This window comes from Centropristis striata, chromosome 11, assembly GCF_030273125.1.
Source record: "Centropristis striata isolate RG_2023a ecotype Rhode Island chromosome 11, C.striata_1.0, whole genome shotgun sequence".
Lineage (NCBI taxonomy): Eukaryota > Metazoa > Chordata > Actinopteri > Perciformes > Serranidae > Centropristis > Centropristis striata.
The window spans coordinates 22,303,096-22,326,308 of record NC_081527.1 but is presented as its reverse complement, the minus strand read 5'-3'; the positions used below and the strand labels follow the sequence as shown (position 1 = coordinate 22,326,308).

The 23,213-nt window shown below is 39.5% G+C and overlaps 1 protein-coding gene across 2 annotated transcripts in view; it reads right to left on the bottom strand.

Moving 5' to 3' along the window:
• lamc1 (laminin, gamma 1) overlaps positions 1 to 17,805 on the bottom strand; it is a 66,809-nt gene extending 49,004 nt beyond the window's left edge. For both annotated transcript variants that reach the window (XM_059344075.1, XM_059344076.1), the window contains exon 1: positions 17,123 to 17,805. In XM_059344075.1, coding sequence (XP_059200058.1) covers positions 17,123 to 17,495 — 373 coding nt within the window. In that variant the 5' untranslated portion in view covers positions 17,496 to 17,805. The remainder of the gene's footprint in view (positions 1 to 17,122) is intronic.
• Between the last annotated feature and the right edge of the window lie 5,408 nt (positions 17,806 to 23,213).

Genomic DNA, 23,213 nt, shown 5'->3' with positions numbered 1-23,213 from the left:
CAATATGTGCAAAAAAATGGTTGTACAGATTCTGTTTTATTAAAAAAATAATAATCAAAGAAATACAGCTTCTGTTTATTCTTTTTTTCTGGTTTCTGTCATAATTGTGTTATTCTGCACAAAGACAAGTTTGAGTTGTTCTGATTGTGCTGATTCCACAGAGCTGCAGGACTTATAAAATGATACATTATAAAATCTCTAGTTGCAGTGAAACACAAGGACACAGAGAGGAGAATGATATATTTTGTCTTTTTTGGGTTATTTTGTGTTTTTTTTCGTGTCTTTATGACACTTATACGTAACTCCTAACTTATAAAATAAATTCAACTTTTTATTGTCATTCTAACTGTGTTATTCTGCACTGAGACATGTTGAGTTGTTCTGATTGTGCTGATTCCACAGAGCTGCAGGACTTCTAGATTATATAGATTTATATGTTGCAGACAAACACAGAGAGGAGGATGCTTGTTGGAGTTCAAAGGGTTTGGAAGATGATTGGAGGTTCAGAAACAGTGTTTCTCTGTGAGGCTGCAGAGGGTTAGAGTCGATCATTTGTGAACTTGCAACAGACAGAGAGGCAGCAGGTGCTCAGGGGTCAGAGGTCAGCAGGCAGAAGCCTCGCACCAGAGAAGACGCAGGAATGTGAAGAATGCAGCAGAGCTCAAACTCCACAACATGAAACAGTTTCCTCTCCCAGAGGTCAGAGGTCAAACATGACGAGGTTCTGATCCATCGATCAGCTGATCAAACACTCAAACAGCTCCATGCCTCTGACACAGAGCAGAGAGGAGAGGACAGGACAGGAGAGGCTGTTTACACAGAGCAGAGAGGAGAGGACAGGAGGTTAAAGAACCTGGACCGCTCAGGACCGAGGGTTATTTTTAATGAATTGATCTCATTAAAGGCTCCACAAAGACTTTACTAAAGTCTGGAATCTCTTAATTCACCATATTAACGAGGAAATCAAATTAAACGCTGTTCTGAAAAAATGAATAAATAAATAAACTCTTTGCTCCTCTAACTGAGCTGCAGGACTGATTTCCCAGCATGCATAAGTGTTTGTTGCCGGGCAGGTTAGTTTTGAGGTATTTTAATCTGGAGGAGGTGAAGTTAGTCAGTTAATGTTTAACAAACTGCTCCTATAGACACACAGGTTTGTTCTGGAAGCGCACACACAGACACACAGACACACAGACACACAGACACACAGACACACAGACACACACACCCTCTGATTGGACCAGAGGAGATTAACGTGTGTGTGTAGGTGATAAAAACAGAGAGGCAGAAAGTCATACTGAACTCCAGCTGCTCTCACTCACAAGTTTCATATCAACAAACGGTTTGTTTGTTTAGTTGTTTACTGATGTGTTGACAAACATAACACACCTGATTACACACATCATTAGTGATGTCATCAAACCTCCAAAAGCATTACTGGACATTAAACAGTTTCAGATTCTGTTGATTTTAAATAGTTTTATAGCAAATAATGTGCAGGATGGTACAGCTAACCTATATTTAACACACGCTGGGTTTAGAACTCTGTGTGTGTGTGTGTGTGTGTGTGTGTTTGTGTGTGTGTGTGTGTGTGTGTGTGTGTGTGTGTGTGTGTGTGTGTGTGTGTGGTGGGGGGATTTCCATTAAGTCTGTGTGGGGGAGGGCAGCAGGAAGTGAAGGTGGGAGGCAGTAAGAGATTTAATGCCCTGTCATCATTTATTCACTCACTGCTGCCTGGGAAGTATATTTTTTTATTATAAAAAGTTGAACTATAAATATTTAATTTTTTCCCAGCTCACTTGTATAAATTTTGTTGCATGTTGTTCTTTCTTCAGAGACTCACAGCGTTTGTGTGTGTCTGTGTGTGTCTGTGTGTGTGTGAGACTAAATCAAACAGGTTTTAGTGATGAAACGAGTCTTTGAACACTTTGAACGCTGTTTGATGAGAAACTTCTTTTGCTTTAACCTTGCATTTAAACTGTGACTCTGTCTGGATGAGTGTGTGTGTGTGTGTGTGTGTGTGTGTGTGCCCGCGTGTCTCTTTGTCTCTGTCTGTTTGTTCCTGGCGTCCCGGTGTGCTGACACCTTGGGGCGGAGCGGCTGATTCTTCTTCTTTGGTGGTCTGTGCTGTTAAACTTCACCACACACACACACTGAGAGGTGTGTGTGTGTGTGTGTGTGTGTGTGTGTGTGTGTGTGTGAGGGGGGGCTGATGGGGGTCCGGGCCGTAGTGGACTCCAGTGGTTTGAATGTTGAATGTCACTAAAGTTTCTCTCCTCTGTGTGACTCACTGAACTGATCTCAGGTCAGCCAGCTTCACAGAGAAACTCATCAATGAATAAACCGTCTCATTGTTTATTATGAGACAGGTTTAAACGTCACAGGGTAGGGTATAAATTAAGTATATTATTGGGTATATAGAGAGTTTATTATAGGGTATATTTTGTTGTAGTCGTAGGGTATATAATTGGATATACATAGAGTATGTTCTAGTTTATATTGGAGTACATTATAGGGAACAGTATGCAGTATATTCAATATTATCAGGTGTACACAGAATATGTTCTAGCCTATACTGGGGTATATTATAGGGTATATATATATATATATAGGCCTGTCATGATAACAAATTTTTTAGGACGATATATTTTCCCAGAAACTATCCTGATAAATGATAGTATCGTTGTACCGATGTTGTTTTAGTTTTATAACCACATTAAAGCATAATAAGTTCATCCTTTTCCACAGCAATGCATTTTTGAATCAGGAGAATATTAAACATTGCTATTGAAATGTGGAAAAGAAATATTAAAATATCCTACATAAATAAACTATAACCAAAACAAATAAAACATACTTTCGGGCTCTGTTCACAGAATCACTTCATGCTGCCTGTCAAACATTTGCAGCTTTACTTTAAACACAAAAAAGCACAAAAAGTCACACATGTAAACAACAATATATATCGGGATCAGAAAAAAAATATTGTGTCCATTTCTATATATGGAACGATAAGTCGATAAAGTAATTACCGTGCCTATATATATGTAGTATACTACAGGATATTTCCATCTAGTATACACAGAAGGATTTCTGTACTAGATGTTTGTTAAATTCAGCAGCTGACAGTAAAAGTCTTCAGAGTTTCAACCTGGAGATACACAACTCTAGAAGGACTTCTTACAGTGAGACTACAGTGTGTGAATGTGTCTAACAGATCTCAGTGATCAGTGAGTCACGTTAATGTCCTCCAGTAACAGACTTAAGTTCTCCTGCAGTGAGGAGCTTCCTGTCTGTCTGAGAGCCTCGGTCAGGGTCAGAGGTCAAAGATTCAATCAGGAATATCATGTTCTTCAGACAGAAACCATCTGGAGCTGCTGCAGCTCTACAGAACCACCATCAGTCTGAGGACAGGATCCCAGACTACATCAGTCTGTTCACCAGGACAGAGAGGGAACGTTCACATATCGGAGTTTCAGCTTCTATTAGGGCTGCACAATTTATCGAATTTTAATCGTGATCACAATTTTGGCCGCCACGATTAACCTAACCTGATCGTCGGCGATGTTTCTATTTTTTTTCCCCTTAGCGTCCAGTTTGCTAATTGCTAATAGGCTAACAGTTAGCTCTGTAGCAGTACAGTGTGTATGTATTTCTTCTAGCCTCTGTGACATCACAGACGTGTTTCCCAGCAGCCCTGCAGTGACAAACACCCTGAAACGTTTTATTCTTAATTTTCAAACAGAGCTTTCTGCAGAAAGAGTTTATACTTTATATAAATAAACAGACAGGAAGCTGAGCACAAAGAGCTGACAATCCCCCTCTGCAGCTCTTATCACTGCATGATATTTGTTTCTTACTAAGATAAAAAAAAAACTTTAGAAGTGTTAGATAATTTATCTTGTTTTTACAGTGTATTTCTTTTTTTTAAGTGTTCAACATGCTTATTTCTAGATTTAACAATATAACATTCAAGAAATCTTGTCAAGTGAAATTATCTGTCCATACAGCAAGATCATTTCCTTTAGATTTAGTGTTTTATCTTGTTTTTAGACAGCCCTTTTTGTCAGTGTGCTACTGATCATCTGTTCTCCTCTCGGTCCTCCTCCTGAGGAGCTCAGCTAAAATTACCCTGCATGCATCTGCTTGTCCCTGTAATGAATCTCTACTGGTTCACAGACTCTGTAATAATAGAAACCCCCCCCCAGCCCCCCGAGGCCTGGAGTCACTTCCTGAGCAGATCACAGTCTCAGCTGGTCCTCCTCAGGTCCCGGTCCGCCCGCCTCCATTCCCACACAGTTATATTTTCCCACAGGACAGGAAGTGCCTCATCATGTCAGTTTACAGTCGGGTCAAAGGTCAGAGGTCAGCGCTGACTGAGAGCTACACCAGAGTCCATTCAGAAAACACATGATTTCAGTAATCCATTAAGGAGGTCCTTTTACTGCGTCACATCATGAATATTTTATCTGTTTGACTGCAGCATCGATCTGAATCTGTGTCATCTCCTCCAGACTGAACACGACTGAAAAACTACATCTCCCATCAGCCCCTGCTCTGATATTCTCATCCACACTTCAGTGAACTTCCCAGAAAAGCTCCTGAACGCAGCTTCCCCTCCCTCACCCACCGGGGGCTTCACTAGGGGGGCGTCTCTGAACTGGGTCATGTGAAACTTGTTTTTTTCAACAGCCGGCACTCTAAACTCTCAAAGTGTTGGAGGGTCCTCGAATGCACCGCAGCACCTGCTTCTCAACCTGCAGCAGCTCAGTCCTTCAGTCCTTCAGCTCTTTGAGCTTTTAGGGAAAGTTTGAAGCAGATTTTACAAACTGTGCAGACTCAAACCGTCCTACAGTCCTCGCTGACTTCCTGTCTGATCCTCTAAGAACCCAGAGCTCAGAGAGAGACTGAAACCTGATAACAGCAGATCCTATCAGTGTTTAGTCTGAGCCGACATCCAGCAGCAGCTCATCCTATCTGAAGGACGAACAACAGACGACTTCGACCTCATTGTGTGTGTGTGTCTGTGTGTGTATGTGTGTGGGTCAATTATAGTCTATTGATACACTTAGTAGTATAGTTTGTAGAAAAATAGTAAAAAAAACATATACAATATAAATATTCATATACAATACATAACAATATTCCTAAAAGTGAGTCCGCTATGGCCAAAAACGGCAAAAAATACTGACAGCCCTGCAGCTGTCGGAAAGCTAAATATGGATACTTGCCGGCTATGAATCGATATAATATTGCCACACAAAATATCACGATACTATACTGCATCGATCTTTTTCTCCCTAAAGTGATCCTGACATCATTCTGATATCACTTTTATAAGCTTTGTTTTGGTCACTTTTTATAATGGAGACGTTGATCTGTCAGAAAGTCCAAACTCCAGGATGAAGCCTGTTTTTACAGCTTCAGATCCTGACGGAGGATCTTTAACAGGAAACACACGATTAAAGACAAAGTGTTCACTCACAATTCTCCAAATGCACTACTCCGCTAATTAAGTCATAAGGTCACAGAATCTCCTACATCCAGAAAACAAATGTCCCTGAAGTCAGCATCAGCATGCTCTGATATAAACCCTGCAGACGGTGCGTTCGCTGCCCGCAGACGATATGTTCGCAGCCCTCAAACGATATGTTCGCTGCCCGCAGACGGTGCATTCACTGCCTGTACGCTGCCTGCAGACGGTGCTTTCGCTGCCTGTTCGCGGCCTGCAGACGGTGCGTTCGCTGCCTGCAGACACTGCGTTCGCTGCCTGCAGACACTGCGTTCGCTGCCTGCAGACACTGCGTTCGCTGCCTGCAGACACTGCGTTCGCTGCCTGCAGACACTGCGTTCGCTGCCTGCAGACACTGCGTTCGCTGCCTGCAGACACTGCGTTCGCTGCCTGCAGACACTGCGTTCGCTGCCTGCAGACACTGCGTTCGCTGCCTGCAGACACTGCGTTCGCTGCCTGCAGACACTGCGTTCGCTGCCTGCAGACGGTGCGTTCGCTGCCTGCAGACACTGCGTTCGCTGCCTGCAGACACTACGTTCGCTGCCTGCAGACACTGCGTTCGCTGCCTGCAGACACTGCGTTCGCTGCCTGCAGACACTGCGTTCGCTGCCTGCAGACGGTGCGTTCGCTGCCTGCAGCTACAATAAAGTCTCATCAGAAGATCCGGTGGAAACATTTCAGTGATGATGCTGTAATTACAGTCATGAAGAAGAAGCTGTAGCACTGGAGGTTTGATCCAGATGTTTAATAACAACCTGCTGCTGCGTCCATGCTGCCATCAGCACGCCACCCGGCCGGCGCTTTATAAAGACGAGAGGGAACACGAAGAGTTTCCATCGACTGGTTCAGCCAATCAGAGCTCAGCAGACCTGCTGCTACTCATCAGTAAGAATTAATAAATGCATCAGAAGAATCTTTCCTTATCGCTTTCTGCAGCTTTAACACTTTAAACACATGAAGCCAGTGAGAGCAGCTGCAGAAACTGATTTGTTAAAACCGGCAAAATATTTCATCATGAATTACTTCTGTCTGTTTTACAACTTAATGCATCATTTTACTGCAGAGATACAAACACTGTGCTCTCGTTCTTCACTCCAGTATATATATATATATATATATATATATATATATATATATATATATAATCTATAGAAGGAGTATCTTAAAGATCACAATATGTTTTGATATTGTCAATGTGCATCGATATCAGATCATTTATCAGTAAATCGATGTTTTGTTTCACAGAAAAAGCCACAAAAATCAGAAATTAAGTTTTACTTTTATCGCTGTTTAAAAAGATTTTAAAATAGAGAGGAAACTGTCTTTTAACAAGTATCATCAGTTCAGTTACTAACCAAATTTCTGTGCTTTTAATGTTTTTTTTCCAGCAGAATCTGTTTCTGTTCCATCAATCAGACCTCAAACATCAAACAGAAGAGCCCTCAGTGACGGTGTGCGACCCTAAACGCACCACAGGCTGTTAACCAGCTTGTGGTGAGGAGGCGGAGCTTCACAGGCGGCGAGGTGTCAGGGCGCCGTTTGTCTCTCCAGTTATAAATAAATAAATAAATAAATAAACAGAATAAACAGATCTGAGTTATTAAAACCAGCATCACCATCTGCAGAATCCTGATTCAACACGAGACAAACACATCAAACTGTATCATAAAGCTGCACAACAGAAACTTTAGATTTCAGGAGAAAGTTCTGCAGAAACTCAGAAACATTTTTATTTCTTCTGTCAGCGACTTAAAGTTCAGTTCAGACTGAAAGTGTTAATAACTGAGAGTCTCATGTTGTTTCTGTTTTATCAGTCTGAGGTCAGGCTGACCTGCAGATCTCTGTGGGTCCCTGAATGCCTCACGGCAGTTTGTCTCTCTGCAGCTGAACGACGTTTATTTTATTATCATTTCTCAAAACAAAAAGAAATTAGACATATAAATAAAAAGACAAAAAGCCGATTAAATCTATGAATCAACATGTAGAACATTTATTTTTTATGTTTTTGTTTCATATTTATTTATTTAAAATGTTTATATATACACACGATTTAATGCAATTTGCATTAATTTTTTATGTTTTTTATTTTTTTTAAAGTTTTTTTCCAAATTATTTATTTCACAGAAATGTGTTTATTTATACATTTTAAAAATATTTTGTTCCTATTTAAGGAATATTTAATATATAAAATATGATTTGAACTGATTTATTGTTGGACATTTTTATTTTAAAAACCTGGAGAAAAATAAAAGCTGCTGGAGCCAAGTTTAAAAAACAACAGTAAATGTGTGAGCTGATTTCAAAAGATGTCGTTATAATTCAAGTGTTGTGGAAGAAACGACTCGTTAAACACTCGTTACACTGAAGAGGCTCAAGATTCATCAATATTCATGAGGTGAATATTAATGAGCTGCCAGTCAGAGACTCCAGCAGGTTCTGAGTCACGGAGCTCAGCAGAACATCGAGTCATCAAGTCTGTTTCCATCAGAACAACCAGCAGGAAGAAAGAAGAATCATTTCTGTCTGTCACATTATTAAAAGTCATGATATCAGACTGGATTATCAGCTAGAGGTGTGAATCATCAAAGGCCCCACGATACGATTTTATCCTGATGTTTGAGTCAAGATACGACTTTATTGTTTTTTGTTCTTTATTATTATACGACTTGATTTTAAGCATTTTTGATATGGTGTTGGTGGTATTGATACAATATATTGAGATTTAACTGTTTAACAAAGTATTCAGTCAAACGGTATGGAAGACAACAACTGCAGCATTTTATCAAACTAATCAACTTTAAGCTTCACTGCTCTGATGTTTTTAAAATGAAATATAAATAAAACTTAAAAGCCTAAATTTGCAGCATTATTTCAACAACTTCCCGACACGATATCCTGACCACATGGTGCCGATAGATTCCTTAGATCTTATAGTTTCTATATGATACCAGGATCTCCAGGAGATTCCTATGAGTGAGCCTCCAGAAAACGGCTAAAAATACTGACAGCCCGCTGGGCTGAATATGGATCCTTGGATCCATGAATCGATATAATATTGCCATGTGAAATATTCTCAGACTGTGCCCGATCGATTCTTCCCCCTCCCATAATACCAGCCACATTACTCTATTAAAAATGAAAATATAGTTTATCGAGATGATTTCTGTGCAGTCTCGTCCTGCAGAAACACAAACCGATCCACCACGACTCGACATGAAACCACGAGTCAGCGGCAGAGTCATCGAGTCACAAATCACGAGTCGTCAGAGCTTCGGGACGACAGCAGCAGACTCGGGACACTGGGACGCGTCTCTGATGACAGAACGCAGCGGAGGACTCGTGAGACGCTCGAGTCACTGGGACGAGTCTCTGATGATGGAGCGAGTCCGTCCTGCAGCAGTGCACTGTGGGAAAACCCTGCAGAGAGATTCTCGAGCTGCTCGTCAGGAGACAGCTGTTGGAAATTACAGCGTGGGGGGGTGGAGGGGGTGGAGGGGGTGGAGGGGTGGCATTGTTGTGAGTCTGGAATGAGCTCAGCGTGGGAACCGGCCGCTCAGATTATGAACGCTGCACAGCTGGACGGGCGGCGCTGCAAACATGACGGACAGCTTACTGCAGCTGATGAAAGAGGATAAAGATATGTAACCCCCAAAGTCCTCAATGTCCTGAAAAGTCCTGAAAAGTCTTCAAACGTTCCCGAAAGTCCGTCCTGTACTAAAGACATCAGAGAGAATCTGTCTGGATAAAACGCAGCTAAAGACGACAATATTTTACACGAGGTCTGGTGTGTTCTGATCCAACATGCACAATTTAGTGATTCTGACTGTCCACTCTTGAAAAATTCACAGTGAACCATATATATGACAGAGGACAGTTATCAAAGTTTTAGTTTTACTATTAGCAGGCTCCAAAGAGAACTCAAATTCCTATTTAGCTGCATGGAAGAATGATCTTCAGGCAAACATCTCAGTAGAGGACTGGGAGAAGTCTTCATGCCCAAACCCAAACTATTAATACCAGATTTAAATTATTGCAATATAAGTGGTTGCTCAGGACTTATATTACTCCAGTTAAATGACATAATTTTAACCCTGAGATCCCTGATACTTGTAGTAAGTGCTCTGAAGAAACTGGCACTCTCCGAAAACTCCAAGAATTCTGGGAAGAGATGCTGGATCTGACTTCTAAATTGACGGATAGTGTTGTTCCAATTGAAGCTAAAATGTTTTAGCTAAATTTATTACATATATATGGAAGTAAATCTGTGTCATCGGAGTTTGAAATAAAAAAGACATTGAATTTCTAGCACTGAATATTTATGCATTGAAATTATGTATCTGAATGTTTTTCAACGTTAAAAATTCAACCGCAAAAAATTCAACCACAAATATTCAACTGCAACATCCGGGGACCCAAGGAGGAGAAATCGATTCCAGATTCAAGATCGGGGACAAAAAACCATGGTCACACTATAATGTGTATATGTCTGATATGTTAGTGTTTTGGTGGGTGTTTTATGATATTATATAATATATGACATCGTACTGAGAGTTTTAAAAAAACAACAACAACCAAACATCATCTTGTTTAAGTTCCGCTTAGTTTATGTCCAATAAAGTCTGTTGAATTTTTTGTGGTTGAATTTTTTGAGGTTGAATTTTTAACGTTGAAAAACATACAGACAGATACATAATTTCAATGCATAAATATTCAGTGCTAGAAATTCAATGTCTTTTTTATTTCAAACTCCGATGACACAGATTTACTTCCATACATATATACCCTGAAGATTTTCCAGTAAATATGGAGAAATGCAAACTAATCAGCTTCTGTTTGTTGGAAGCTAAACGTGTAGCTGCTTTGCCCTGGAAGGATCCTCAGAGACCTGGTTCTAGACCCGGTCTAGACCTGGTTCTAGACCGGGTTAACCAGATGTCTGGCAGACTGGCTTTAGAAAAATTGACCTAAATAGTAAGATGGGAAACTGAGGATTTGTTGAAGATATGGAACCCTTTTCTTATTTTTATGAACAACATAAATATACAAATGCCTGGAAACAGATTAGCACTGTTATTGTTAATGGCTTGGATCTTGTACCACAGCTAGAGTACTATGGGTGTGTATTGGGAGTAAGAAATATGATGGTGACCACGTGTTATAACTCTGCCTTAAACTGTCTTTCATATTTTATTTTATTATTTTATTATTGTCATTATTATTTAATAAACTAAGTGTTTTTAATTTATGTATATTATTATTATTGTATTATTTTTACTGACACATTTAGTCATTTATAAGAGGGAGGGAAGGAATTTTATGACTGTTATTGGTTGTTACGTTCATTGTGTAGTGTTTAATGAAAAACAAACTAAATTCAAAAAATAAAGTTTTGAAAAATAAATAGATTCTGACAGAAATATCAACTTTAAGCTTTGTTTTCCTCACTTTTCCTACATCACATATGATCCATTCAAGTAACGTCGAAAAGTACAAACTCTGACGATAATGTCTGTTTTCACGGTTTCTTTCAGTGATTAACAGATTTTTGGTGATCTCTTAAAGAAAACACACTGTAGCAGCACCTGATTATTCTCTGTATTACAGATTTAAATCAGCAGGTTTTTCCTCTCAGTGACAGTGTAAAATCCAAACAGATGAAACAGACGAGGAGCGTTTTATTTATTTATCGTCTTAGAGAGTCGACCTGCTGTTTAACTTCTCTCCAAACATTCACGTTTTTTTAATCTTACGAAGAATTGAGAGATGTTTTGTCTCCGTGTTCAGACTTCAAAGAGTCACTCAGGTACTGGAGCGAGTCACACACACACACACACACACACACACACACACACACACACACACACACACACACACAGCTGTTTCCACGTGATGCAGCAGCTCGTCTCATGTTTGTCTGTAATTAATGCAGAAGCTGCTGAAAGCTTTAAACCGTCACTGAATGATTGAGTCTGAGTTCAGAAAACTACTTTAAAACGCTGGTTTTCTGAATGAAGTCTGGTTCAGTGCTGATAGGAAATCTTTAATCCTCTGAATCCAAAATAGAAATTTATGTTTTCTTTAAAAGATCTGTTTATCATAGAGAAACTGTAAAAACAGACATTATCGTCAGAGTTTGAACTTTCCGACAGTCCTTGAACGGATCACCAGCTATAAAAAGCGGCCAAACTTGTGTTAAATGTTGATATTTGTGTCAGAATCTCTTTATTCTACATGTGTCATTTAAAATAAAGCGTTTGCACTAACCAGATCCTGTTAAAAACGTTAAATTCTGCTCCTCAGAGACACTGAGAAGACATGATTGATTCTGCTGAGACCAACGGTCACGTGACAAATATTCACTGAAAATCTGTTTACACAGAGCAGAGAGGAGAGGACATGAGAGGCTGTTTACACAGAGCAGAGAGGAGAGGACATGAGAGGCTGTTTACACAGAGCAGAGAGGAGAGGACAGGCTGTTTACACAGAGCAGAGAGGAGAGGACAGGAAAAGCTGTTTACACAGAGCAGAGAGGAGAGGACAGGAGAGGCTGTTTACACAGAGCAGAGAGGAGAGGACAGGAGAGGAGAGGCTGTTTACACAGAGCAGAGAGGAGAGGACAGGAGAGGCTGGAAACATTACAATAATTCAATATATTCAATATGTGGAAAAAAAACTGGCTTTACATTTTATTCAAATTTTAAAATAATAATTTATCAGAGAAAATCAACTTGTTTTCTTCATTTTTTCTGGTTTCTGTCATTCTGCCTGTGTTATTCTGCACAAAGACATGTTAGAGTTGTTCTGATTGAGCTGAAGGATTTACAGATTATATAGATTTATATAGTTTATATATATTTCCATCTCGTTGAGGTTACATTACACTACATGGCATTTAGCAGACGCTTTTGTCCAAAGCGACTTACAATAAGTGCATTCAACCTGAAGGTACTAGACATAGACGACAGGAATCGAGTAAGTACATAACTTTAAGAGCTAACTGTCATCACTAAAGGAGTGCTATATGTTAAAGAAGAAAAGAAGAAGAAAAAGAAGAAGAGCTTTTTTTTTTTCAGGGTTCAGGGTGTTGATCCTCTCCCAGTCTGGAAACATCTAAAAATAATTCCTCGGAGCAGATTCACAGTTCACACTTTGCACCAGACTCCATTCAAACTTTTGCCATTTTTCAAGTCTGGACAGAGAGTTCAGTAGATAAACAGAGCGACATGCAGCCGGTCCTCCGTCCTTCTGCAGGCTGCTTTCATGTCGCCTCGACTCGTCTCGACTCGTCTTCTTCCACCGCATCAAAGAGACGAGCTCCTCAGATTACACAGCTTTATCTGAGTCTTTATCACTAACAAACTCTTTTATTATGGATAAATCTGAACATGACTTATTATTACTCTGAAAACCAGTGGACTGTAAGGAAGAAACTTTTAGAAAATACGGTTATCTTCTCAGAAAATGTGGAAGTTTGAAAGAGAAATAAAATATGAGAGAAGAATCAGATGTTAAATATAACAAAATTTGTAGTAATAATAAGTTAACAAACATGTAGAGATAAAAAAGAGGAATAAATAAAACAATAAATGAGAATTTAAAAAATTTAAATTAGGAAAAATAAGGAGAAATAAATACAAGCTGTTATAAGTAAATAAAAAACGTGGGAATTTAAAGACAAATTATATAAAAAATATATTTTTAAGAATCTTTTTTTTCATGTTTTTGTGTATAAATTACTCTTCTTTATCTGAATATATTTGTATGTCATTTATTTATTTATGAATGAAGAAATGAACGGCGTCATGTTCTCAATTTTAGTTATTATTGACCGTCAACGACCTTTTAAATTTGGAAATTTAAAGACAAAGAATATAAAAAAATATGTTTTTTTTTATTTTAAGAATTTCATTCATTTTTACATTTATTTATTTACACCATCTCCACACACCACTGCCATCCTCGTCCACAGTCTCGTCACCTCCCGGATTGACTACTGCAACTCCCTGCTCTTTGGTGTCCCCAACAAAACCCTCCAGAAACTGCAGCTCCTCCAGAACTCTGCCGCACACATCATAACCCGGAATCCCAACGTTCAGCACATCACCCCCATCCTGCAAGAACTCCACTGGCTTCCAATAAAACACCGGATCAACTTCAAAATACTCCTCATCACCTTCAAAGCGCTTCACAACCTGGCTCCACCATACATCTTGGACCTCCTCCACGTCTCCACTCCTGCCCGCTCACTCCGCTCCTCCTCCACCCTCCAGCTCTCTGTCCCTCCTGCCCGCCTCGTCACCATGGGCAGTAGAGCCTTCAGCCGCTCTGCTGCCCGGCTCTGGAACAATCTCCCTCCTGACCTCCGCACCATTGACTCCTTGCCACTTTTCAAATCCAGACTCAAAACTCATCTGTTCAGACAAGCATACACCACCTAGTCACCCACTCACCATCTCAATACTGTTCGATGTTTTATTTTGTTGCCACTGTTTTTAAATTATTTTATGCTTTTTTGTAAAGTGACCTTGGGTGTTTTGAAAGGCGCTTATAAATAAAAAATTGATTATTATTTTTATGTTTACTTGTAAATTATGCATATATATATATATATATATATATATATATATATATATATATATATATATATATATATATATTCTGCTTTTTATTTTTTTTATTTTGTTCTGCTTTTTAGTCTATCGTTTTGATTTATTTTCATTATTATTTTATTCTGCCTTTTATTTTCACATTTTTAATGTTATTATACTTTTTACCTTATTGAGTTTTTTTTCAATATTATTTTTTACTTTCTTCTTCTTATTATTATGCATATATATATATATATATATATACACACACACACACACACACACACACATATATATATATATATATATATATACACACACACACACACATACATATATATAATTCCTTTTTTGATTTGTTGTTTATTTTTATCATCTTATTTTTTATCAATGCTGCTTGATGTTTTTGCTGTTTTTGCTTTAAAGAACCAAACGTCTGCCTGATGTTTACTTGGACTGATGTGTCGATGCTGCTTGCCCTTTTATTTTACTCTTTTGCTCTCTTCTATCCCTCCCAGCGAGCAGCAGTTGAGAACTTTATCTCTATATCGTGGTCATTGTCTGTGCTGCAGCTCTTCTCTCCCTGAGGAGGAATAATAATCTGACTGTGTGTTTACACTCTGAGTTTATCTGCTGAGGAACAAAGCTGACTCTAATGAAGGAACAGAGACGCCTGAGGACACCACCAGCGTGTCATTAAACACATTTCCATCTGAAAACTCTAATCAGAGCCGGAGCACCTGAGGCAGCAACAGCAGCATGACTGAACCTCTCAGGAATGTCTGTCAGAAACACAGAGAGCTGCTGCTGCAGGCAGAGTTAACCCTCGCCACCCCAACACACCAACCTATATATAACATATAGATGACAGACAATCTATCTAGAAGCTCAATCACAACAACTCAAACATAATAACACAGTTAGAATGATAGAAATCAGAAAAAAAGTTCAATTTCTCTGATAAATGATTTTTTTTTAATTGTAATAAAACAGAATTTTTACATAAACACTTTTCTCAAATGTAGTAAAACCAGTTTTCTCCACATATTGAACTATTGTCATGTTTCCAGCCTCTCCTGTCCTCTCCTCTCTGCTCTGTGTAAACAGCCTCTCCTGTCCTCTCCTCTCTGCTCTGTGTAAACAGCCTCTCCTGTCCTCTCCTCTCTGCTCTGTGTAAACATCCTCTCCTGTCCTCTCCTCTCTGCTCTGTGTAAACATCCTCTCCTGTCCTCTCCTCTCTGCTCTGTGTAAACAGCCTCTCCTGTCCTCTCCTCTCTGCTCTGTGTAAACAGTCTCTCCTGTCCTCTCCTCTCTGCTCTGTGTAAACAGCCTCTCCTCTCCTTTGTCTTTTCTGTCAGCTATTCTGATAGAAATATCAACATTTTAAGACAAGTTTGGTCACTTTTTCTTACCGAAACTGATTCGTTCAAGGACCGTCGAAAAGTTCAAACTCTGACGATAACGTCTGTTTTTACACTTTCTCACTATGATAAACACTGCAAATTTGGCAATTTTTCAAAAGTAAAACATACATTTCAAACCCTCAGTGGGATGTTGGGCTGCGGTGTCTAAAAAACATTTGTTGTGTCCGAACCAAAAAAAAATTCAGTTTACTGAAACAGAAAAGCAGCAAATGTTTAAGAGTTTGACAAAAAGTCGCTAAACTCAAAGTCCACTTACTTAAATTTCTTATTTCTGTGTTCTTCATTGGCAGTTTGGGGTTTATGAAGGACTATATTTAGAGGTTTCAGTTGACGTCACCAGACGAGAGACAGTTTTCCTCAACAATAACCTTGTTACGTTGTTTCTCATCAACTGTTCCCTTTGACTTCGACATAAAATAACTGTGATTTAAGGTTATTTTAGTCCCGAAACAAAACAGATTCAGTTTATTATCACGATGGAGGAAGAAAAATCATCGCATTAATGAAGTGGAAGTTGTGATTTTTGGGGCATTTTTCTCTAAAATATGACTTCAAACAGCTCATCCACTGCCAGAAAACACAGCAGTCGAGTTTATTTCAGATTCAAAGGTTCAGTTTGAGTCTCTGAACGTGAACCTGAACATGAACGACAGTTTTTCTGTTTTTGCTTTAAAGAACCAAACGTCTGCCTGATGTTTACTTGGACTGATGTGTCGAAACTCAGACTTCCTTCAGTCCGCAAGGAGACATCGAGGGACCAGCTGTCCCCGGAGCAGGACACCAGCCTGCTACTTCACACCTCCACAGATCTTTGTCACACAAACACTGGAAATCACAAAGAGGAGGACCTACAGTCAGACAACCCCCACCACACACACACACACACACACACACACACACACACACACACACACTCTCCACCCCCAACAATGAAAACTATGTCCTCCATGATAAACTGCTGGCAGCAAAAATCCTTCAATCCCAAAGTTTCCAGGTTACATCACTGATTTCCAAACTTCCTGAAGAAGTGATTGAACTCCGTGACATTCCTCTCAAGGCTCGTTTTTAAATGTATTTCAAGGCAGAAAAAAACAGCTAAAGTCAAGCAAAAAGCAAAAAGTAACACCAGACTCAGTAGAAAACTTCTCCGGTTTAAAGTTTCCCCTCTGGCATGCCGCCATGCCAACAACACCTCAACTAAAGATAATTTATGTCCGACTATAACCACGTCTTATATTCGGCACACAGCCAACTCAACAAGTACGGGTCTAATGTGAAGACTTTTCAAATAACACAAAACATAACACTTATTTTCCAGCAGGTTATCGCCGCCCGCGGTGGTGTGTTTAGAGCGAAGCGGCAGAGGGAAACCTGCTCAGTGAGGCTGGAATTTACTACAGAAACTTTGGTTTGAGGGGATTGGGTGTGTGCCGAACGAAAGAGTGCTTCTTTAGGAGTAATTAAATATATGTGGTTGTGTTTTAGTAGTTAAGAGTTTTAATCGGTAAGCAAGCCAACTTTGAATCTCAGATTTTTTCAAGGGGGTTCGGCGCGGCGGCTGACTCCCGCGGAGGGACGGGGCTGTTCGGGGGTCTTACCGAGGTGCAGGGTGAGGTTGATGGAGTTGGGGTACTGGATGCCCGCCAGCATGGTCTGGCTCTGCCACCAGGTGGTGTCCTGCTGGTTGTTGTAGTCGGTCAGGTACACGGCGCTGTGGTGGTTCCGAGGGTCCCGGGCGTCGCAGATGTGGCAGGACTTGGTGACCCCTGTGGCGCCGGTCTGAACGCAGTACTCCTCCGGCGGGGCTCCGCAGGTGTTGGTCGCCACCACCGTCACGTTGAACGCTGCGTTCACGAACTCCGGCATGCAGCGCTGCGCCCGGCCCGGCGCGTCCCCGCACTCATCCATGGCGGCGCGGGCGCACACCGCCACCCAGCTCAGGGCCACCAGAGCCCGGAGACAGATCCGCATTATTCAGCCCTCGAAGAAAAGTTTAGAAAACAAAACAAAAAAAAAACTTCCGACTGGAACTCTCCTGAACTGGTCCTAAGTGGTCTGTGAGGGTCCGGTGCGTCCCGGTGCGTGCCCCGGGCCTGCGGAAAGAGTCCCGGCTCTTCTTCTGCTGCTGCAGCGGTAGTTCAGCTCGGATCGGCTCGGATCAGCTCTTTGTGTCCGCCGCCATGCACAGACTCACAACTCACAACCAGCAGGAAAAGACAGGCTCCAGACTACACCCAGTCCGGCACTGCGCATGTCTGCGGCGCAGAGGACACTCCGGCCACTTCCGTCCCAAAACTTCACAGAAAACCAACAAAAGTTACAAAATTATCAAATATCCTTCATTAAACATGCAACAATCTTATTTATCTCTTCGCTAAACATGCAACATTATTATTGATCTTTTCTTTAACCCTCCTGCTCTAATAACGGGAGAGCATAAATCACTCTCTTTTTCGAAACTTTTATTTTAATGGATTAAATGGACGCGTAAAGAAAAACATTAAAGAATAAAAATGCTTTAAAGGGGTAAGTATGAAGAGGAATGAACAAAATAATAAACAAGTTAATGAAAATGTGGAAATTTAAAAACAAGTAAAAACAACATTTAAACGTAATATAAACATTTTGAAATTGAAGAAATTCAGATTTTAAAAGTAACAACTAGTTGACTATAATTATATAATACTTCTACTACTACTACTACTACTAATAATAATCTAAAAGTCATATTCATGACTTACTGCTGGATATTATAATTATGACTGAAGTCAAAACAAATTATATTATTTTTATAACTTTTTAAAAGTTATTTATTTTTCTCAGAATACTTCCAAACTTTAAATATCTTTAAATAACAAGAGACATAGAATAAAAAATGTATTACAAATAATAAAAACATTACTCTTCATGCTTCTGAAATTCTTAAAAGATGTTTTATAGGATATTTAAATTCTTATTATCGATTTAAATAATGGGCTAATAAACGATTAGAAAGGATTTATTACAGATGAATGGTTTTACAGAGTGAAAAAAGTGAAATAAGTGAAATGTGTTTTCTTCTTCTTTGGACTTTCTGAAACAACATCAAGGGCTTGTTCATTAACACACAGTTCAGCTCAGATTAGATCACACACACAGACACACACACACACACACACACACACACACACACACACACACACAGTCAGTGTGATGTGATTATTAAAAGGTGAAACTGTTGATGAATGTAAATGAGTTCTTGAATAAAACAGTCGAGTCGTTCTTCCATTCATCACGCTGAGTCACAGAATAAATAAATAAAAACAATCAAACTGATAAGTTTTCAAACAGATAAAAAATTTAAAAAACAAACAAACAAAATAAGTAAAATGTTTGGAAATATAAAGAGAATTAAGGAAAACCAACGAGGAAAGGAAAAATAAAAATAAAAGGGATAAAAATAAATAATCACACAAATATACAGAAAATATAGTGATTTATATGCAATAAATAATATTTTAAAAGAGATCTAATCTTAATCTATATACAAAAATAAATGAACATATAAATGTGAAAATAAATCAAAATTCTTTTAATTTTTTAAAATATATTTTTATTCCTCTTTATATTTCCACATTTATTTACTGATTTGTTATTTTATACATTTCTATTTATATTTCCACATTTTTCATTTACTTATTTATTTTCTTTATAATCCAAGATTTTCTATTTAATTATTTTTTCTTGTATTTATATTTCCTTTCTTACTTTCTTATTCTTTTTACAGATATTTTTAGTTTTTTATGTCACTCCTATAAGCTTTTATTGAGAAAAAAAATAACATTTCAGATCACAGCAGCAATATGTTAATAAATATATGTGTTTTATGTGTATGTGTATGATGTTGCTGTGTTCAATTGGTCCTGTGGCGCCCCCTGGTGTCCGACTGAGGAGTGTGTGTCTGCAGACCTGGAGACTGCAGATTCAGACCGCAGTTCTGGACCCCTTGTATTTTGCGACAACGCCCCCAGTTTCATTGGAAGCATCACACACCATTTCAGTATTTCACAGCCTTTATTTCAAATTCCCACAACCAAAGTGAGGACTGGACACTCAAGACCAGACATTTCCTGTTATATGTTTTAGTGGGTTTGATCAATGCAGTGCAAGTTTTGTGCTCTGATGAATATTAAGAAATAAAGAACTGCAATAGTTGGATCAAACAACATGTGTAAACTAGAAAATTTCCTCTGGGGAAATTCTGAAAGGGCCACAGGGGCTACTGCCGGTGTGTGTACACTATGATGAGATTCTTCAGAGATTTCAAACTATGCCCTTTGACCTCAAAATGTGTGTGTGTGTGTGTGTGTGTGTGTGTGTGTGTATGTGTGTGAAACGTGTATCTGGAGGAGCATTTGTGTGTGTGTGTAGCGAAAATCGCATAAAGTTACCTGTGTGTGTGTGTGTGGGTTTGAAGCATGTGTATGCATGTGTGAGGAGCGTGCGCACTTACGTGCGTGTGTGTGTGTGTATCTGTAACTGTAATCACATCAATTATCAAAGGCAATCAGAGCAAAGATCAAAGGCAATCAGAGCAGAGCTATCAACAGAATTAACTGCCACCTGAATGTTCCGGAAGAGTGACAGCAGCCAGAGAGGGACAGACTGGAATTTCTGGCCTCGAACAGAAAGCATTTTTGGCAAAACCATAATACCTATCATTGATCTGACTTCACTTTGAGCGTCCTGAGTTCTTCCTGAACGTCTACATATGTTTTTTTTATAAGAAAAATGAAAAAATAGCTTTGTTAGAGCGATCTAAAAAAACTGTTACATCTCCCTTTTTCAGAAATCTTCCTGCGTTTTTAATATGGGAGCCAATGAGGCTGTTGGTGCGTGTTGGTGGATCATCTGTGCGTCCTACGCCCAAACTATAACTCTGACAGCTTTACCAGAGGATTGTGAGTGAAAAGACAAATTTTCCTACATTTCTATGTATAAATTATTTCTGTAGAGTGGAATTTGCGGCCTGGAGCGCAGTTTTCAAATGTATTTTTTGACCATTTTTTCTCTCCCTCTACACTCTGTCACACACTGTGACAGGAAACATTCCGTGCAATACACACCCATTATAATCTCAGAATTTCTCCAAAAATTATCATGGTCATTGAACAGGGATTGATAAAAAACGATATGACCTATCGAAACGTGGATTAATACACCGATACACAAGACTTGTGTCTACTGTTTAAAGTTTAAATGGAGTCTCTAGGTGAAATTAGAAGAAGAAGTAGACGTTTAAAAATCTCCAATTATTGTTCTTTTTCGACCTTTTTTTTTTTCCGGCCGTCCCATTCATTTCAATGCAAAATTTTGGGCAGTTTGTATTCTGTAGAGAAAAGTAATAGCACACCGATCCCGATCAAACCGCACGTTTTGATATATAATTTGTCCTGCAACTCCTCAAGTTGTAGGACTAGTAGCGGGACGATATTGCGTCCGGAAGAGGAATAAGAAAAATCCACAGTATAACAGTAGTGCTCGGGGCGAAGCACCTCCATTCACACAGGTTGGATTAGATGTGTTTGGACCATGGTCAGTCTGTGCTCACCGTACAAGAGGAGGCCTCTCAGAAAGCAAGCGCTGGGTTGTCATGTTTACCTGTTTGGTCACAAGAGCAGTTCATATGGAGGTAGTTGAGTCTCTGTCAACATCAAGCTTCATAAATGCACTGCCATCAGGGGTCCTGCAAAGCTCTTCCGTTCGGACCGAGGAACAAACTTTGTCGGTGCATGTAAAGAACTTGGCATAACACCGGAAAATGCAGAGCTTCCTACCTCAAAGAACAAGGCTGTACCTGGGACTTCAATCTCCCGCACTCATCCCACATAGGGGGAGTGTGGGAAAGAATAATAGGAGTTGCTCGTCGTATCCTAGATTGCCTGTTGCTCAAGATGCATTCCCCCAGTCTTACACATGAAGTTCTTGTGACGCTGATAGCAGAGGTTGTCGCCATAATGAATGCACGGCCAATAGTTCCTGTGTCGTCAGATCCTGACATGCCTACCATGCTCACTCCTGCTAAGCTTTTAACACAGAAGGTTCATTCTGTGTCTGCTCCATCAGGAGACCTTGATCTGAAGGATCTCTATCGGAGTCAGTGGAAGCAGGTCCAGGCTCGCTGATTCATTCTGGAAGCGATGGTGTCAAGAGTATGTGGCACACTCCAGCCAAGAAGGAAATGGCAAGGAGATCAACCCAACCTGGAAGTTGGAGACATAGTACTCTTAAAAGACAGCCAAGCCAAACGAAATGAATGGCCTATGGGGCTCATAGTGAACACCTTTCCTGGTCAGGACAACAGAGTCCGTAAAGTGGAGGTCAGAGTTGTTAAAGGTGGTTCCCCCAAGGTATATTCGAGACCCGCTACAGATGTAGTGTTACTACTTAAAAGGTACATAGTGGTATAGCATTATACCAGGCGGGGAGTGTGCTGCCCCTTTAAGAGTGTCAGGGGTTTGTTCACATGTAGCTGCTGCACTGTTTTGTTCCTGCAGGCTTACAGTTAATTTTCATTCAAATTTCCTTTTTCTTCCTGCTGTACTTACTGTAGAAGGGACATATGTCTGTAAGTATTGTTGATGTGTAACTTACTTGTTATGGTGTCCCGTATATTATCATTTGTCCAATGCTAATGTGCTAGCCAGTCATCGGATTTTCCATTTTTTATGTTAGCATTGAGTTAAGCGCTAACTTGGTGTATATTTATGAATGTATGAGAAACAGACAAAACAAAGTCTGACATACCTTTTTTATTTGTGTATTGCAGTTTTACAGCTCTTCTCAAGTAAAGCATCAAAAACCTGAAGACTCTGTGGTGTTTTATTGAGGAACTGTTTACCTATTTGCCAAGATAGAAGTCAGCCATTCTTGCAAGGGCAGAATAAACATTGATTTAAATCCAAGAGACTGAAAAACGCTTCGACAGAAGTAGAACAAATCAGGTTTCTGGTATGTATTGGGCAGGGACATCACTACCTGATCCGTATCAAATCCGTATATACAGTAGTGTTCAATATAATAGCAGTCCAATGTGACTAAACAGATTAATCCAGGTTTTTCGTATATTTTTTATTGCTACATGGCAAACAAGGGACCAGTAGGTGCAGTAGATTCTCAGAAAACCAACAAGACCCAGCATTCGTGATATGCACACTCTCAAGGCTGTGCAATTGGGCAATTAGTTAAAAGGGGTGTGTGTGGCATTCAATCAGTGAGGTCATCACTTTTGTGAAAAAACAGGTGTGAATCAGGTGGCCTCTAGGATGAAGCCAGCACTTGTTGATGTGTATATATATATATATATATATATATATATATATATATATATATATATACACACACACAACATACAACATGTTTTATTTAATTGAAAACTGTTACTTTGACAGGAAGTAGAACAACTTGGGTTTCTGGTACAGATTGGGCAGTGACATCACTACCCGATCCATATGGGGTACCTGATTTGTTCTACTTCCTGTCACCACTGTCGAATGGTGATAACATAGTTAATAATTTCACTTCTATATTGATGCTTTATAAATTGAAGAAGTAAAGCGATTTAGTCATTTTTAAAATGATTTTTTTCAAGCATTTTCAGTTTTGTTAATGGATGATGAAATTAGCCATTTGTTAGACATTCCTAACAAA